The sequence below is a fragment of the Watersipora subatra genome, chromosome 3, assembly GCF_963576615.1.
Source record: "Watersipora subatra chromosome 3, tzWatSuba1.1, whole genome shotgun sequence".
Taxonomy (NCBI): Eukaryota; Metazoa; Bryozoa; class Gymnolaemata; order Cheilostomatida; family Watersiporidae; genus Watersipora; species Watersipora subatra.
The window spans coordinates 68,585,187-68,605,489 of record NC_088710.1 but is presented as its reverse complement, the minus strand read 5'-3'; the positions used below and the strand labels follow the sequence as shown (position 1 = coordinate 68,605,489).

Genomic DNA, 20,303 nt, shown 5'->3' with positions numbered 1-20,303 from the left:
AGTTTCATAAAACTTTAAAAACTTTTAGCAATTTGACGAGAATTGATGACTCGAAGTTCCCAACATAACCAAGTACTCCTATTGTTCCTTGGCCTTTGTACAATGAACAAATAACCGTGTAAGCAGCACCGCTAACCCTGCCCAATCAACCAACCAGCTCACTTGTTGTATTGCGCCGGCTCCGTAACAATACAATGTGTCGCATGCATCGACAGTTCTCCCGGGCCAGCTGAGTGTGGCAAAAGGGGCTTCTCTAGCACAGCCAGTTCCTCCTAACTGATTTAGAATTTGCTTCCACAATACTTCTCTCTAGAACCATGAGGTAAGTGTTCAAAGTATAGAAATTTAAAAATTTGATTGCACCTGAAAGGCAGTTGAAACGCATACATGTATTTATATATTTGTCTCATCCTGTTAATAAAAACGCTTTGCTAAAAATATAAAAACCAGCATATAGTCATGAGAGTAGCTTAGACTGTTACATGAGCATATATATATGTAATTCACATATGGTATACTAGTGTAATATGTTACACTGGTGTACCATATTGTACCAGTGTAATCTGTTACTCATATATTGAGGAGGTAAGAATATTCTAGAAGTATTCGTGTCGATGAGCATTACCTTTACTCTGAACCTGATAGTTTTGGTATATTAGGACAGAGCCATGCTGGAAGCATTGTTTAGGTTTCTGCAATCAGACAGCAGTTAGAATTTTTGCTGTGACTTGTCCAATCTGATAAAAAAAATTGCCTCAAAAATAAAGTTTTCTTATTTTTCCAAAAGATGGTATATAATAGAGTAACTATTAAGTCTCTTTACAGCATCAAAAACAGCACTCTATTGCTGCTATGAACGGCAAGTCTTGTTGATTAATTGCATACATAACTGTATAAGTACTTTATAAGACTGTCTCTTTAAAGGTTCTTCCATATTTTCTGGCTGATGGTCTGTTGCGTACCTTTCAAGGGAACCTGCATTGACTTGAGTGAGTATGTCTAGTCATGGTACAGTATTGAAATAGACATTTGTTACTGTAGTCTAGCTTATACGTAATTTACTACCAGTCTTTCAATGTCTATGGTCGCTTCACTGAAGGAGAAATCTTTTATTGTTTTTACAGTTTTTAAGGCCCAGTGCTACTAATGTTTAAACCTGTTACCATATAAAAACATTTAACCACCTGTCACTCAAGTCCTATGTCTCTTTCTAATTGAACAAAACTACTCATTTTATCATAATCACCATTGACCAGGAATGATGTGAATGTTTTTTATCTTGTAACATAGAAAGTTGACACAAAAATACATGAAAGAAATTTCTCGCTATCTGGAGATAAGTGTTGACAGCTGACTGCGTATAGAGAACGTGTGGTCAAATTTATCTCCCCTGCATTATTGCTAATGATATTATTGTTGTCTTTTGTATGTATTTGATGTCGTTAAAACAATAGCGAGGCATTAACGTTATCACTCCCACCATCTTAATTGATGATTCGTGTTTACTATCTATTGTCCTTACGGTAAAGCTTCAGTGCAAGCTTAAATGTGTATCCAGACTGTCACAGAGACTGATGGTTTATGTTTTAATTAAAGATACAAGATTATAGGCCAAAGATGGTAGATTATGAGATGCTCTGGCATCTGACATGCTGTGACAGGTTTCAGAAGGTTCTGTTTATTCCTGACTATGCTCATTATTTGTCCTTTTACAAGTGACTTCCGAATAGTAGAATTCTCACCAGTGGTTGTCAATCAGCTGGAATACGCTAGCTAGCGTGGCCTCAGGCATTATCTTGACGAATGAGCTGCTCCAACTTCAAAACAAAGATTGCGATCTGGTGAAAGTGTGTGATTGCTTATTTAGAAGCATTTATTACTGTATCATGGAACCAAGATCTACATGGTAGCATTTAATCAAACATTTTGTATAGACCTCAGTCTAAGGCATTTTGATACTTTTAAAGACACTTCAAGGCACAATATTCTCAACTCCTTGGTATATACTCTCATGTTCATCATCTCATCCATAAAGTACTTTGCTCGTTTTCTACTCAAACAAAATTTAAAAATTTGCTATTTTTCGACAGGCTCACCATGCAGCAGAGCCAGATATCTCGCGGTGTTTGGTGGCGGATTTGTGCCCCATTGTCGACCGGATGGCAGCTATGAGGAAGTTCAATGCCATGATAAGGCATGTTGGTGCGTGGACGCTAGTGGATACGAGAAGAGCAAGACAAGAGTCAGCCAACCTGATAGACCCAACTGCAAATGTAAGACATCCAGGTTCTGAGGACTTTTGAATTTGATTATTTATAAGCATTGCAGGTAATAAAATAATAAACATCATGTAAAATTGAAATGCTACATATTTCTATTTAGTCGCAGGTAGTTCTCAGATCCGCTATTAAAATTAGAGCAAGCGAGACCGATGGCTAATGCAGTGCATAGGCAGTGTCACTTAGTAAGCATGGTTCAACACAATTGTTATTGCTTTTACAAGAATGCAGATACCTCCCCACAAATCTCCGCGTTTAAGTTTATTAAAATCTACAATTTGTTTGCCTCTACTTACGTACTTTGCCATGAGCCAGTTTTCTCAAAAAAGTGACAAATTATTTGATTGCATTATTTGAATCATCAGCTAACTGGTTACCGCTGTGAGTTATTACAGTGGTCAGTAGCCGGTCATAGTTGAGTTATCACAGTGGTCAGTAGCCGGTCATAGTTGAGTTATCACAGTGGTCAGTAGCTGGTCATAGTTGAGTTATCACAGTGGTCAGTAGCCGATCATAGTTGAGTTATCACAGTGGTCAGTAGCCGGTCATAGTTGAGTTATCATGGTTGCTATGTACCATCCTTGAAAAAGGTAACACACGGGTTAGAAGCGGGAGGTAATTACACGCATTTGATCTATTGTTTTCTTGTTAAGTTTTATAATAATTGGATTAATTTTAATTGTTTCCATCTCACAAGCCATTTGGCTAGTTTACTATTACTCCGCTAATCTATACAAATCTTTCCCTTGTATTTAACCATATAGGTAGGGTAAGGAGGCGAGCTGCCAATCCAGCAGCAACCGGCTGCATGTCACTTTATAGTTTATACATAACAACAGGATTGCAGTAGCATGAATAAGCCAATGAATGATGAGAGTAAGTCGAAAAAGCTGTCCCATAATCAATAAAATTGAACCTTGGACCAGTTCAGCATCAATTGGAAGATGATCGTTTCTACCCAATGACCCGGATACTTGCGTGTCTTCTCTACATTCACCCTTAATGAGAGCTATCAGTATTGCAGACCAACGCATTGCCAAAATTATCTTTTCTTCCCATATGTGTAACCAGTCAAATTCTATGTCCTGAATCAAATCTGCTTTTCACTTTTAGATGCAGCGTATGCTGCTACAGAGGTAGATATTGTCAGCATTATAGCGAAAGAAAAAGGAGAAGATGTGGAATTGCTGCCTGATGCATTTATGGGCAAAGCGGCGTACATATTCCCTCCGTCCAACAGTGTTCATAGCGAGGTAGCAATTGTTGATATTTGTTATTGTTTCTCTTCTTCCTTTTGTCACGGTAGAAGTCGTGCGCTCTTTATTGACTGTATTCAAAAGAGATTATAGCAATAAGATAAAGCCAATGCGATGTATTCTGCATTTCAAATGAGCGTCTCTATTATAGATAGCGTGAAATCTTGTTATTATACTCTAAGTTCAAACAAGGTGTTAGTACAATCTTTGTATCATCTTTGCTTAAGGCGAACTTCAGGGCTGATTACTATTTCAAGATATCAGCTAATGCTGCCCACCTCTCTTCTTTGCAATTTGTCCTTGACACTCTCACTTCTCCTCACCATCATCAACAATTTCTCCTTTTCACTCATCACTCTATCTCTTTTACCATTATCATCTCATCATTGATGTCACAACTCTGTCTCTTCTTGTTGTTGTCGACACTTTACTCTTTACTTTCCATAATAACAACTTCTTTTTCGCCTCACTCTTATCTGTCCTTTTGTCATGACTACTGTCTTCACTTGTATCATTCTGTAGATCAGTTCACTTCATACTAAACAAATTATTTGCATCTTTCACCTGACTATCAGTACAATAAGCTTGCAGCAGTAGCTGGACACTTTCCTTTCATTTTCCTGCAAGTTTAAACAAAAGTGGAACCATAATTTCATCAGCAGCTTCCTGCTCTTGGTAACTTATATCAGCAGCGTCCTGCTCTTGGTAACTATATCAGCAGCTTCCTGCTCTTGGTAACTATATCACAAGTTGCAAATGTAACAGAAGAACATCACGGATTGGTCGTTTTTTCTGGCACCAGTGATTATTCTTTGATAAGATTTTAACACTAAACCAAGACTACTTAAATGCTACTAGCCCTAGTTAACCAACTTGCAGGTTTCAATATTTTTAAAGAGTATCAACCCAGCCAAAACAACAATTCTATTTCTTGCTCAACCAACTTGTGGTTATGTTGATAGTTGAAGAATTATTTCCCTCCATTTCTCTGGTCAAACTTCTCCATACTCGTTACACTAAAGCCTGCAGAGATTGCTGGTGGATTCATTTTCGCTGTCATGGATTCCCTTGAATCAGTTGTGCAGTTCGGAGTTAGCCTCTCTGCAGGAGAAAACGACTATACCCAAATCATCGAACTTTGGTACACAAGGGACTTCGAGCTGGTTTGTACATGTTCTAATATATACTTGTGAGATATGCTACTCAAAAATCTAAAAATTATACGTGCAACTTATATACATACATGAGTGCATGCATGTGTGTGTGTATGCATATGTGCGTGCACGAGTGTATGCGGAAGTGTGTGCACGCGCGTGTGTGTGTGTGCGTGTGCGAGAGTGTGTAACAGTATGAGCTGTTTTAATAAGATTTTAGATCATTATACTTGGTAGAAACACACAATATTTAGCAAGTCATAAAGATGTTGACCTGAAACTCTTTATCTTATAAGTACAATATATCTGAATGTATTTGCCATATTTTAAGGGATCAGTAAAGCTGATTGACTTCATAGTCCCGACTATGGTAGAGAGATGGTCTAAATTTGCTCTTGGAGTCTCAGGAAACGTAGTAAATCTCTTCATGTACTGCCACAATTATACGATGACGGAAGTTGATAGAGAAGGGGAACTAAAGTTTTCAGAAGGCAGTTTGGTTCTTGTAGGCCACGCTGGCAGCGTACTGCAGCAGCCCTTTAAGGTAAGTCATGTAGTGAACAGAGGTTAGGAAGCAGATATCTATTAAGAACATAGGAGAGATAGCATATCGATGTTACCATAGCAATCAAAGTTCTATGAATAATGTTTTTATCAGAAAATGTTTTTATTCTGACTTTCAAAATTCTATCTTTACCAAAATGGCGAAAAATTCAACTAATATGGTAAAGAATACCTTATGGCTATATAGTTTGTAACAAAGGGGTATATCCACAAATATATCTCTTCTATTTTTAGGGAGAGATCCAGGAGGTACTAATAACAAACAGTGCTGACGATGCCGCTCTGCAGTGTGACGAGTCATTCCAACGAGAGGTAAATTTATTTTGTTTACTTATTAAAGCATTTTAGCAATAAATGCTGGCTGTAAATACATTCATGTTCGCATCAGCTGACTGGTGAAGGATGGTGCCTTCCGAGAGGGGGCACAGCGGTACTGTTTCTTGGTTAAATTGTGTAAATATTAGACAATATATCAGCTCAGGAATTGAGTGCTTTCATTCAACTCGAAGCGTAAGCGGTGGTAGAGCAATGACTAATATCTAAGACAATGAAGGGCACCTGCGCCCAAAACACTTACAAAGTCTATCTATTGTATTTGGAGGTCAAAAAACAACAATACATTTTGAGTTTATGGATACCCCCTATCTCATTCAGTTACAACTGCTATATCACTAGATAAAAACAATAGTGAGGGTCCGCACCTGCCTCACGATAGCCCTGTTGAGCAATAAGTTATAAAATTAGGTGCCAATACAAGTGGTTTTAATAGAATCAGTCCTAATTATTACTAATTACTCCGGTTGACGCTGCGTTGTTTTGCTTCTTGGCAACGAGCATAGTCTTTTGGTGCATTTTTAATTACACAACATGTCACAGCGTGCCACAACATGCTCCAACATGCCACAAGGTGATACAGCATGCTATAACAAGCTACAACATTCCATAACATGCTATGACATGCTACAATATGCCACAATATGCTACAACATGCCATAATGTGCTGCAACATGCTACAACATATCATAACACGCTACAACATGCCACAATATGCTACAACATGCAATAACATGCTACAACATGCAATAACAAGCTACAACATGCCACAACAGGCCACAACATGTCAAATTTCTCTATTTTGCAGAGACAAGAGTCTGCGCAAGTAGAAATCGAGGAATATGATTCAGAGGTTAGTGTCAGTAAGAAAAGAACTGCTCTTGTCTGCATTAGAAGCCATGTTTGGCAGTTGCTCATGTTATTTAGGAAGACAATGCTACTCGTCTCAGCTCCCATATGACAAATATTATTTAAGATCTTGCGGTATACCAGAATTTTACTCTTAGTGTAAAATTATACCTGCGTTCTATGATTCAACTTTAAGTTTAAAACAAGGATTTGTTACAAAGCAAGTTTATCTAAACTACAATATATATATAGCTAGCACTCTTTAAAACCCTGGTAGGACTACTCCTAATATTTAGAAGTCCTGTTTGATTGGTTGTCTTTGTAACTCAGCTGAACGATGAAGATGGAGAGACATACTCAGGTGACGCGGAGACTGCTGAGTTACCTGCAGTCATCCCTCTCGTAACAAATAGGAGGGATAACTCTCTTATGTCTCCTACAGCCTCTTCATTCACTGTACTGAGTGTGTCAACAGATATGCCTGCAAACGCTGGCATCTTGGATGACTCCGTGATTCAACCGTCTGCTCTACCTGGAGATCTACTTTATGAAAGAAATGAATACACTGGTAAAACAAATTTTGAGAACCTGTTCCAACATATGTAGCTAGGTGATAATTTGTAGCAAGAGCAAGTACAATAATTACCATGGTTTTAGGTATTAAGGGTGAAAAGGGAGATGTAGGAAAACCTGGGTTGCCTGGTGCACCAGGTATCAATGGTATTCCAGGGCAAATGGGAGAGATGGGGCAGCGGGGACTGCAAGGGATCAAGGTAGGTTGGTATTCAGAGAGGCATTTCAACTTATTACCAGTAAATAATCACTTTACTTGCTGATGTGTTCTCTAGTAAAAGAGGAAGTATTACAAACATTTCATTAACTCCTTTGTGTCTGTCTTTTTTGGCTAATTATCTGTGTTTGAGCCACCCATTCTTTTACGCTATAGGGAGAGAAGGGAGAGAAGGGGAATGCTGGTGTAGGTCTGCCCGGGCAGAAGGGTGAACCTGGCTTCCGAACAGGAAGAGAGGGAGAAAAGGGAGAGAAAGGAGAGCCAGTAAGTTGTCGATAAACCTCAATAAACAATTTCAAAAAAGAGGATGAAAAGCCTTAAAGCTCTTGTATCAGTACCTATCCAGCAGAAGGGAAGGGAAGGGATAAGCCTCTATCCGCTGTAGCCATGATGTATCTTGTTCTAAGTTGGAGTGCCATGGACATTGTTATGATCTTTTTAAAGACATATCATAAATGTGTGTAATTTCTTTATTTGTGTGTAACTTTATGTAATATTTAGTCTTGCTGCTAATATTTATGTATCATAGCTATCAACTACAAGATACACAATCTCAAATAAATGCGCTTTCAAAAGGTGGAGCAAGAATCAGTATTTCAGCAGCAAATATTTTCATTACCATTTCAGACATTAATGAAACAGCAATTCATTGTATCATATTATGTTATATTATATAAATGTATATTATATTAGATTATTATATTGTCAAAGTAATTTTTAAATTGCCAGATTTTAATTTATTATTTTATAATCATGATGTTTAATGTGTCATAAGCTTAGATGGACAAAAGCTAGCAGATCAATCTATGTACAGAAGGTGGGTGGCATTGGTCACATAACAGCGGGTTATGCTCTAAAATTCACTTAACCAGGCCTTACTAAGACCCCAATAATGCGCTGTTTTTAGGGAATCTCAGTGACGGGACCTCAAGGACTCCCCGGCCCTAGTTTATTAGAAGACTTGAGGGAACTCAGCACTCTGGAGGATGATCTTTTCACTTCAAGACTGGAACATTTGAGAAAGTTTATTGGACAGAAAGGTAGCCGATCACAGCCTACTGGTTTTAGTTATGACAATGCACTCATCAACTTAGCTGCCTTTGCTAGTCAGGGGCATAACTTCACTACAGCTGCCTTGATTGGCTCAAACAAAAGTGCAAGTTTTTTACTACGAAAACGGTACAGCAAATAGGTAAATCAGAGCAGCTGGTGTATTGTTGATGTGTAGAAACACTGAGTATGCGTGCCAATCAATGGTAAATCCCTCCATCCAGGTTAAACTGCGTTTTATTAAAACTGAGTATTTATATAAGTTTTGCGTCTTCAGGAGAACCGGGAGAGTGTAAGAATGTTACTGGGAGGCCTGGAAAAGATGGAAGAGAAGGACCAATTGGCATACCAGGATTTCCAGTGAGTTTTGTGACAGCCAATTTAGTAGATTTCTATGATATGATGATAGCCTGTGAGAAGAATAGTACATTCCAATGCCAGAAAATAGAACTTCATTATTTGTTCACCTTGACCTTGCCTTTTATAAACTCAAACTTTTGGAGCCAAATGGTAGCGTAGCTCAGTGGTATGACACATTTCTGTGTTGTTGCAGGGAGAGCGAGGTCCCCCTGGACGCACAGGAGAGCGGGGCTATGCTGGTGCACAAGGAGTTCAAGTAAGTCTGATGCTCTAGAGAAATGACTTAGCATTATTATCAAATGGTCTGCAACCAATAATTCAACATTCACAATTCATTGCTTTATGCAAATATTAAATTGAATCCTAATTTTAAACTATAAACATATTCAGTAATATGTTTAAACCTATCATAAAAATTGAAATTTAATGAATAATTATTTACTTTTTAAAGTAATAAATATTTGGAAAAACACTAAACTTATCTCAGGATAACTCCATGATATTAGGATATGTTTGTATTCACAAAATGATTAAATACAATAACAAGATTATCTAACGGATTATTATGGAATATCTCCAGACTTTATGGTTTGTCTCTTTTGAATTCAGAGATTAATTATTTACATTTTAGCATAATAGATTTAATTCACTTATTTAATTCTTTTACAGTAGATAGTTTCAGCAAATATAGTATTCTAGAGGTCTATTTCCTAAACTATAAGATAAGTTTCAGAACAAACACAGAAAATCTATAACTTTGTGATAATACTGTAGGTGTTCAACTTCATAATTGGCCATGCTAAAATATTAATACTGATTAGCAAAGTATTTCATTCAATGTTGTGCATGATATGTTGTAGGAAATAAATTAAAAAACCTTTGCATATAACAGTAAGACTATATCAGTTGCAACTTGCTAATTAGGGTGCACCTGGTTTACCTGGACAACAAGGAGATGCTGGAAAGGATGGGCTTAAAGGAGAGCAAGGAGAGATGGGTCAGCCAGGTATGCAAGGACCTCCTGGGGAGCCTGGCAAACTCATAACAGTAAGTGGTATTACTGCAAAACAGGTCGGGGAGTCAAACACTATCACCTGAGGCTATTTATACTATTTGATTAACATGAGCAAGCTGAATGGCTTTGCTGGCAGTCTGATAAAACTCTGGTCCACCACTAGGGTACTGGAGATGAGGTCATACTGATCCCTGGACCCAGAGGAAGGCAGGGGTTAAATGGTGCTCGTGGATATAAAGGAGACGCTGGAGAAAAAGGGGCACGAGGAAAACTGGGACCATCTGGACTGAGAGGTAGGATCTTTATTTACGTCTAATAATTTTCAACCTTTTTTAACTGTTAACTTTAATTTTTTTAATTGTATTGTATTATTTATTTGAAAAGCTAAATAATAAGTAAAACAGAACAGAGCAAATATGTTGACAATAATTATTATTACAGGCGTTCAAGGTTCACCAGGACCACGAGGGGAGCCCGGTCTCGAGGGACTTCCAGGCTTTGATGGCCTTCCAGGGCTCACAGGCAGAAAAGGTTCCCAAGGTATCGGGAGTTCATTTTTTATACTAGTATCTACTCAGTCTACTAGCCTCTCTCATTATATGTACATCACACACCTATCTTGTTATGTAGGAGAACAAGGGATGGCTGGTGCTAAAGGAGAACCTGGAGTAGGTTTACCCGGTCCTCCTGGCTTACCAGGTCCTCCTGGCCCTCTAAGAGCAAACCCCGGCAAGCCATTCTTTGGAGCAGAATGGTTCAACAAAAACTCAGACGAGAATCTTCGAGAAATAAAGGTAATAAACTCTTGCAGCTACTATGGTAGTCGGTTTGCCGCTTTCTCTCTACATGTTTTCAAGGATCAATGTTCAAAAAACTCCCTGTTTGGTTGTAGAACGCTTACCTCAGTTTTATTGAGCATAAAATGAGGTTTTGGGTAAATATTCCCTTCATACAGAGGTGCTAGGCAGCTACGGGCTACTAGTCTAGTTCAATGCTCAAAGCTAATAACTTGCTATGCAGAGACAAAGTATCTTCAGCAGCTGAATCCTTTAAGAATGTAATTGTCTTCTCCATTTTGTGATAGGGAGAACCTGGTGTCAAGGGGGCAAAAGGAGAGGCTGGACAGCCAGGAACTGTCAATTATGAGGAGATTGCCGAGCTAGTTCCTATCATTCTTTCTGAGGTAAATCTTTTGATTTGTTACGTACTCTTACTCCAGAGTTAGAATATGACTCATATCCTACTCTAGAGTGAGAATATAACCCAATGTCCTACTCTAGAGTGAGAATATAACTCATGTCCTACTATAAAGTGAGAATATGACTCATGCCCTCCTCTAAAATGGCAACAAGACCCCTGTCTTATTCTAATTTGAGAATTTGACTTCTATTCAAATCTAAAGTGAGGGTGATAATGCATTCTTCAACAGATCATTGGTAGACTACTTATGCTAATAGCATGTTGTGCTGTAGAGAGCAGACCTGGCTAAGCATGGAGCTTGTCAAACATGTAATGTGACAAAAGGATCTCGTGGACAGAAAGGTGCGAGAGGTGCTAAAGGTCGCAATGGTATAAGTGGATTCCCAGTAAGTAATCTCTTTTACGTCTATTTATGCATTCAAACTGTGTTATTTTGGGTCTGTTACTCTTTTAAAAATCTTTAATTAATTTGAGTTAAAAAAAAAGCCATAAACACTCATAAACGATTTCATATATTATAGTCATTACCGAGTCATTATTCATTATGGAAACAGCCTTATACTCTTCTTCTTTCATGAGATTACACAATGCCATAATATCGGGATATACCACATGTAGCCAGGTATGACTTTGTTCAGGGATTGGATGGCATCCCAGGAAGGCCGGGTAACCCGGGAGCATCTGTGAGGGGACCTAAGGGAGAACCTGGTGTATGTTTGAAACAGGAGTGCTCGGACGTAGGGCACAGAGGAGTGAATGGATTAGATGGACTTCCTGGTGAGTCATCTCAGCCGCTTTTGGCTATTCAGCCTAATATTCTCTTCTAACCAGCTACTGTATATATCTGTTGGTGGTTGTCTGACTCCCTTCTTAGCCGTGCATAAATATACAGTATAGCAGTATATTAGCAGTATAGAGCAGTATATTTCTGCCAAGTATCTGAAATATGATGGGTAAGACTTCTGCAGTCCTCTTCTACCTTGAAAATAGATGTTGGCATGGTTGATGAGAATATATACCAACCACAGCCCACCTTCCATATCTCTCCCCTTGTCTTGCAGTGTCCCCAAATTCTACAGTTACTATTGTATATGCTGATTGATCTCTATCGTGTTACCAATGATATGAAGTGATGATGTCATCAACAAGCTAAGTTGTAAGGAATCAATTAGTGTGTCTGTTTGTGAATACAGGCTTGCCAGGTTTGAAAGGAAGTAAAGGTGGAAAAGGAGACACCGGAGAAAAAGGAAGTAGAGGACTACCGGGTCCACCAGGGGTCGTAGAGGGGGTACCCTTTCTACCTGGTCCTCCTGGACCTCAGGTACCTTTGTTTATAATTTTGACATCGAATTGTGAGAAAAGGGTGAGACCCAAAATCATAGCTGGTACCATCTTGTGTTTAGGGGCCACCCGGAGAGGCTATAATTGGACTACAAGGATCACCAGGTTTACCGGGTCCTCCGGGTCTGCCTGGCAGCCCTGGAAGAGACGGCTCCAATTTGAATCAAGGTCAATCTCAGAATTCTTATAACCAGGGGGTAAGTGACCAATGTTTAGTGAATGCGGGAGTCTGCAGAAAACATAGCATAGTAATGATGGGATAGATCAGAGGCTATTTTTTCGTAGACTTTCCTGAGACTCTACTATTTTCAACTATAACTGTGTCGAAAGACTAAGATAATATTAATAGTGTTTCAGTCACAAAGTATATATGTCAGTTGTCTGTGTCAGTCATGAGAAGACGAATGACAGACAGCCGTAATCGTAAGGATCAATTCAATCATATGTCTTGCATAGGGTCTTTTTAGAATAGTTTCACAGAATCTGGCATAATATGCAACTATGCATGCATGAAATTAGCACCACGTGTTTTGGCATTTTAGCTATCCTTGTCTATAATTTGTACTCACTTTAAAATTACTTTTATATTCATCAAGATACACGCAGGTTTGCACTTGCCATGCCGATCGCATACCAAATTTGATACAATATTTTTATATTGTTCCGTGCTCAGAACCTCTGTAATTTATTTCCTCGGCTTTACACAAGTTGGTTATACGTACTGGACAGACACTCTGCTCCCATCTATAAAAGCATCTACATGTATGTCAGAGACATTAGTATGTTTATTGCCTCAGATCTGTCCATTTAGGAAAATGTGCAAGAGGTAGCAGAGTTCTAAGGCTTCACTTGACTTTAACATCATTGTACAGGTGCTGCTATTCACAAACAAAAATGACATGGCAAGGGCCTCACTGGCCATACCCATTGGCACGCTGGGCTATGTGTCAGATCAACATAAACTGTTTCTACGCGTACCCTTAGGATGGCAGGCTGTGCAAGTGAGTGGTAAATAAGTTTGTTACCTTTTCGATTCACCATAAAGACATTTATTACATGTAGAAGTAGAACATGATGTCTTCAAACGCTACCCATTTTTTAAATTCCTAAGTCACCTGTTAAATGCTCATGAGATCTGTAGCACCTTCTCTGACCTGTCAGTAACAGCAGTAAAAGGGAGTTGTACTCTTGCAGATGGGTGAAGTAGTGCCTTTGATGGAGAGTGAGATGGCTAATGTGATACCTATGTGGATGGATGCCCCTGCTAATGAGCAGCCTCAGGTCCAACAGCCAGTTAAAGACATTCAAGCGGTATACTTACACACCTCATAAACCTAAAGATAAAATAGATTCCTTGCTTAATTTTTTACTTAAACCTGTAATATAACTGCAGTTGACAGTTTTTATACCACAGGGCAATTATTACATGCTGTTAAAGAATGGATTTCCTAAAGGAAACATCCAGAACATCCTGTTAGCTTGATACCGTTTCATTCAATGTTTAAACTTTATGTCTGTAGTTGAGAATGTTTGCCCTAAATGAACCAATGGATGGGAAGCTTGGAGGAATTGCTGGCGCAGATGGACTCTGCTATAGACATGCTAGCAAGTCTGGCGTCAGCGGAGCATTTCGTGCCATCCTTACCTCCAGACTACAGGATATAGAGTCTATAGTCTTCTCCAAGTATAGGCACTTACCTGTCATCAATGGCAAGGTAAACGGGTGCTACTCAGTGATTTATCCCACAGTATCTAGGTTTCAAAACGTGTTGAACCGCTGAGAAATCTATGACTAGTCACCCTCAGAGATAATTCGGCCTAGTCCAGTCGCCCCAAATTAGTCTTCTCGTCCTCAAGCTAACCCTAATCTACTCACCCCAAGGTTTTAATGAGTCTACAACTATTAGACTGTATCTTGTATATAAAGGTTGAGAAAACAGCACAGTTTATTTAAAGCTTTAAAATTAATTAAATTGACTTTAGAATAATAATAATAATAACAATAATAATAATGTTTCATCATTAAAAGTAGCAACCCACAATGCATAGTATGTGTCATGGGCTCTACCAGCATGCGAGAATACCACACTTAGCTACACATCACTCATGTAAGTGAGCAAGAAATAATAAAATTAAATGCTATGCATAGTATAAAACAGAATATATGTAAGTTTGATAATTGCATAATTGCATTTTCCTATCAAGAAATAGGGTCTATGTATTAGAATTAAATGCCATTAATTTTTTGTACATGTATATGAAAATTCATAATATTTAGGCTATATTGAATTTTACAAAACCCTGATTTGTAAAACACTGATTGATGCAATCTAATCTAAATAATTGATACATAACATTCTAATAACATTGTACTAAACAACAACCACATGCATTGCTGTCTCCATTTATTATAAGGGAGCCGATGTTGTGTTAGTCATAAGAATAACCATACAGTAGTTGCACCACAGTAAACACATTTCTGATGTAATATAATGGTTCATTGAGCTCGTAATGGTTTTTATGGAGGCTAGTTGATTAGTCTGTAGTGAGTGGACTGAGGTTACTGGACTAACTGGGTTGAGTTATCTTAGGGTGTCTGGACTGATTACCTCTGCTGAGAAAAGCTTCACCGGTGTATTAGTCATAATAAACATCCTTCATTACTCTGTCCAGGGTGAATACCTTCTACAATCATGGGTATCGATAGCTGAGGGCAAGAGTGACCTGGTTGGTTTTCCTATTTACACATTCGATGGAACAAACATCAATGAGGACACAAGATGGTAAGCCTTTAGGAAACTAAAGATTCGTTAACACGTTTTTATTTTGAAGATCAATATCAGATATACGGTCTAATGAGAGTGAGTTAGGGTACCAAAAACTTGACTGCCCTGTGGTACCTCTTTAAACCTATTTTGCTATGCTGTGCTTATGCAGGCAGAGTAAGTTTTTATGGCATGGGGCTCGGAGGACAGGTAAGCTAGCCGTCAGTGAATACTGCCAAGCCTGGACAAGCGCAAACAAGAATGAACTGGGAGCCAGCGGCTCTTACACAAGAGGGCAACTCCTCGACCAGTTCTCGCACACCTGCGACTCTCTACTCGCTGTACTCTGCATAGAAATACACATTTAAAAGCGTCTCTCGTGAAAATTCCTAGTCTTATACACAGCATCAGCCATGACAGCTCTCTTGATGACAGCTCTCTGATGACAACTCTATGATGACAACTCTATGATGACAACTCTATGATGACAACTCTATGATGACAACTCTATGGTACTACCACATAGCTCCAGGGTAATTGTTTATCTTCGATTCTATTTATTTATAAACTATCCATATTATCCGCTGTTCATCAATTTATTTTTTATGTAACAATGTTTCATTCTGTAACCTACAGCCACACGGGTGATGTGTATCAGCATGTCATTTAACAACATATATTTTATAATTGAGAATAACAATATATATATATATATATGAAGATTGTTCAACAATGTCACGGATCAATAAAATAATGTGGAAGTCATAAAACAGTAAAAAGTTTAACAAAGTAGAGAGATTCTACAAGCCAAGAGTATTGGCTCCTCACAAGAGGTAAGATCACAGCAACCGATAGACCAAAAAACAAAATTAACAATAGAAATAATATTAAATGAACCTTAAGGTAGAGTAATATATTGCATAACTCTAGGAATGCTATATTTTGGAAATTCGTTGAAATAGTGCCGCCATGTGCCACATTAGAGTGAGAAAACAACCCCTGAATATTAAACTACCTTGTTTTGTGACGCAATGCTTAGCACTCGTGTCTTTTTAATACAAATGTTAGTTTCTATTAATAAATGATGCAAGTGGATTCAGTGACAGGAGAACAAAAGCGTCAGTAGTATTAAACTCGCAACAGAATAGACCTTTTTCTAACAGCAGCACTGAAACATGTACACTGTAGGGACTGATTTTAACCGCTCGACAAAAATTTACAAAATATTGCTAAAATATATGTTTCCTATATCTATGGTCAGCATACATTTTTGGCAAAACCAAATGACAACAGGTAAGTGTAGAAGCGCAGAATTAACCCTCCGACATAGCACAAATAGCAAGAAATTGACCGCAATGCCAAATGGCCCATCAACAAAGTAGACATCGGTCACGTAGCTTTGACGTAGGCTAGAGATGCACACTGCCAGCACTATATGTGCTTCCCTCACTTCCGATTCCTCCAACCACAGCCAAGATGAGTATTGTGGTGAAGAGGGAGGCTGTGAATGACAGCATGAGCAGTTTCTGCACTATCATGGCTCTTTTGTTGCAGTCCACAAGGTCTCCTGTGTCAATAATGAAAAGGTGAAACACAGCAAGCACCCTGCACCTATACATTATTTTATTAATAATACATTATATGTATTATTAAAGCACTAAAAATGTAGGCATTAAATTTTTTAGTAAAAGCAATAGTTGTCATTATGCTTGAGGCTCTCAAATGAACATGGGTGATATATTATCAGAGTTCAGGAAGTTTCATTTGCGGTCATGATGAGTCCTTCAATTTTAGATACCTTACCTTTCTCCAGGCCAAGATAGAAATCCTCCTTGAGTTTTAATGCATGATAGAACGCAAATATCCCGAGGGGAAAGAAAGCGATAATTGCAAATATACCCAAAATTTTATACACTTTAAGATTTTTCTCTTTGACCGGCTTTTGCCTGTCTCTCCAGTACTCAAACGTGTTTTGGTAGGGGACGGGTTGAGAACCCTACAACAAATGAACTAATTTGTAGAAAAGATGAAGCACAAAAATATCATCAGGCTCATATTTGAAAGAAAGACTTGAACTGATACTTGAAAATCTCTCAAACTTCATTCTGTTTTTTTATTTTAGCTGTTATTTTCTCTGACGATACTTTGGTGTGTTTTATAGCAAAGCTAGAAGTCATCACATTGTATTGTGTCAGCTAACCAAGAAATATATTGTCTACCACTAAAAAAATCTAAGTAAGTCGGTTGGCTCCATTGAATGAAGCAATATAAGCAAGCCTAGTCGGCTCAACAAACTAACCTGCTGAGTGCCAGGTTCAGTGTCACTCCTGTACTTGATCTTATCTCCTCTGATTTCAACAGAAGGATTTGCGTCTGTACTAGAGTTAGCAGATTCAGCAGGCTGACTGGTTCCTAATTCGCTAGGTTCCGCTTCCATGTCACTAGATTTGCTGTCAACCACTACCTCCTCTGGAGAAACACCTGCTGACTCCATCTTCTTAATAAACTCAGAGAGATTTAAGCAAAGCTGTCAACAGACTTCATTCTACAAAATATAGTTATTGTTATTTGCAATAGAGTCCATGACTATAAGACAGCCCCGGAGCAGAGCGGAGTGCCAAAAGCAATGTCAGACATCTGCCTAAATATGGTATGACTTATCAACTGGAGATATATAAAGGTGCTTTAGAAAGTACTTTGATATAAATTTTGCTGGTACAAACATAAAAAACCACCACAATATTACACTTGATGAAATTCTGCCCAAGATATTGTCGGAACAGCTGCTGAAATAACACAGCTACAGAGATATTTGCTGAATTCTCAGTAATCTAGTATCATGTTGCTGATTAAAAAGTCTATTTCATGCAACAACATCCTTAAAACAAGTTTAGTTATTAAGCCATTTCCAGGAACATCCCTCAAGTGTTTAGAGAAAGCAAAATAGACCGAGTTAAATGTGACCACCCAGATAGTTTGAAATGAACTGACAAAAATTAGTTATTAGAAGGTGGGATAATTATTGATATTATTAATCACTCTTATAGATGACGACAGACAGATTTCACACTCCTGTTCTTGCAAAAAGCTTTGCAATGCTTCAACATGAAAAATGAGTTGTTTGATGCGGTATATACTGTTGCTCAGATGTGATACAAAGACAAGAGACATTTTTATATAAAAGAAATATCGAACAGAAGTGTGACAGTATTAGCATATTTGGGAATAGAAGTTTAGGCTATGAACTAAAGACCTCTCTTCTGAACGCAAAAAAGCCACTCAGACACAATCTACATCAACTGGATTAGTCAAGCTTTAAACATTATAAAAATACACATGCTTTTTGTTCTCTTGCTTACGACTTCACTGGCCATAACAAATATAACAAAAGTTACAGTTTTGAGATAACCCTGCGACTTGTTATTCTCACTAACTTTCAGATTGCAGAACTTAAGAAAGTCTTGTTCATAAAATTTTCACATAGTTTTACTTACATTTACAAATTTTTAAATCTTCAACAATTAATGACACTACGGTTTTAAAAAATATTTTCTAATTATAGTATTACTATTTGGAAATACTGCTTAATAGAATGACTGCTGAGTGGGTTAGAAGCCCATAAGATACGACAACTCTTAAAGTATAACTCTCTGTAGGCGACCAAAGAAGACCCTCTCTAAGATGTCAATTGTCCTTTGTGATGGCTGGTGCCTTATTGCAAGCTGCAGTGGGCCTATACTATTATATCGCAGTTATGAAGCTTTCGCAACAAGCGCCACCTACTACCGCCATAGCTCTAACCATAAAATAGGTAAGAGAATGTGAAGTTATCAGCTCCCACGAAAGTCAACCAACCAGGCCAAGACGTCTGTCAATAAGGCTTTATGACGTGGCTAGTATTGTTGAGCCTCGGTCTTCAATAAACCAGTTGCACAACTTAGTAAGCCCTGATTAACAACACTGACCCAGCAGCTGATGAGCTGGTGTATAACCAAGCTCAGCTGTCCGGTGAGATGTTCACAACACCTAAACAAAGCAACAGTCGCTTGGGCAAATGTCAAACACTATTCTGTTGCTCATTGGGTAAACTGTTCTCTTTCGTATTACCAGGGCACAATAAATAGGTTGCAAACTTACATGACATCCTTTTAAGCGGGTGTGTGTGTGTGAATGCGTTTCAAAAAACCGATAAAACACACTGTTAAAAAAGTAACATGTAGGCTACAACCTCAATCTGCAACTACCTAACCTGCTATTACGCAGGGGAAACAGTGCCAACATCGACAAGTCCGAACCTAGACAAGTTGACAAAGGTTGGTCCAAATCTAAACAAAGGTTGGTATAAATATCGACAATTTATGATGTACTGTACACCACCAATATCACGGTGATAGAAGAAATTTTACACCCACAAACTAGAAATAGCCTCCAGTGGTTATCTGATAAAGTATATAGGCTTAAGCTAAACGAGTTTTAAATTGATAGCATGCCTTTTGCAGAATCATTATCATAATGGTGATACCAAAATTATAAATGAACTGCTCAAGCGAGGAAATTGAGAAAATCAATGAACAGAAGAAAATAATAAGACTATTAATAGATGTAAGACTATAAACTTCCATGAATAAAATAATAATGCAAAAATATAATCATTATAATATTAATAGATTTACTTATTGTTATGATAACATTGGGACCAACCGCTGTCGAGATTGGACCAACCGTTGTCGATATACAAACTCGTCGAGCTTCAAACCCGTCGAGGTTCGGACTATGATCCTTACGCACCATTATTGCAAACTACAATAAAGGTGGTCGTGGTAGGTCTAACTCTTATATCACGATAACAAAGTAACGACAACAAATGGTATAAAACAATAAAGTAAACAACTATATTGTTTAGATTGACGATTTTTTTAAATATTTGTGTAGCCATTTGTGATGCAGGGTGTTCTGGTACGCTAGCTTTAACAGGCGTACTGTTAATTGACACCACACGCTAACAACGACTGCGCCTTAGTATAATAACATTTCACATACAGAATGCCAATCAATTTTAGTAAAACTACAAGCTATAGCAATCAATGAGTATATGTTAAGAAGGTATAAAAATGTTCGCAGTCAAAACCAGGATGAACTCCTCGATTAGGTACTAACTATGCCAAGCTTTGTTTACGATTGTGGTGTTACAATACTTTGTGCTTTTAGTTTTTGATTAACATTATCTATGTATCAAATGTTTTTTCTTTGTAATAACTTTTTTATAATTTTACATATTTTACAATTTTTATTATTGCATCATTTTAAAAATATTTTTAAAAAGTTGCGAACTTTATTATTGCATTGG

The 20,303-nt window shown here is 37.9% G+C and overlaps 2 protein-coding genes across 2 annotated transcripts; one reads left to right on the top strand and one right to left on the bottom strand.

Moving 5' to 3' along the window:
• The first annotated feature begins 228 nt into the window (after nt 1-228).
• Nucleotides 229-15,449, top strand: LOC137390932 (collagen alpha-1(XVIII) chain-like). The gene is made up of 28 exons (XM_068077247.1): nt 229-322; nt 925-989; nt 2,091-2,273; nt 3,393-3,532; nt 4,498-4,698; nt 5,021-5,233; nt 5,488-5,565; nt 6,395-6,439; nt 6,766-7,003; nt 7,093-7,208; nt 7,391-7,489; nt 8,133-8,265; nt 8,553-8,635; nt 8,829-8,891; nt 9,560-9,682; nt 9,814-9,943; nt 10,092-10,190; nt 10,281-10,444; nt 10,735-10,833; nt 11,123-11,236; nt 11,489-11,627; nt 12,044-12,171; nt 12,254-12,388; nt 13,064-13,192; nt 13,386-13,502; nt 13,712-13,906; nt 14,865-14,974; nt 15,129-15,449. Exons 1-28 carry the CDS (start codon nt 318-320, stop codon nt 15,322-15,324), a joined length of 3,540 nt encoding a protein of 1,179 aa, XP_067933348.1. The 5' UTR covers nt 229-317; the 3' UTR covers nt 15,325-15,449.
• Nucleotides 15,450-15,473: 24 nt separating this feature from the next.
• On the bottom strand, nt 15,474-17,497 carry LOC137391115 (uncharacterized). Its single transcript, XM_068077479.1, has 3 exons — nt 17,256-17,497; nt 16,760-16,952; nt 15,474-16,523 (listed from the first exon to the last, which is right to left on the bottom strand). Exons 1-3 carry the CDS (start codon nt 17,448-17,450, stop codon nt 16,366-16,368), a joined length of 546 nt encoding a protein of 181 aa, XP_067933580.1. The 5' UTR covers nt 17,451-17,497; the 3' UTR covers nt 15,474-16,365.
• Nucleotides 17,498-20,303: the final 2,806 nt, after the last annotated feature.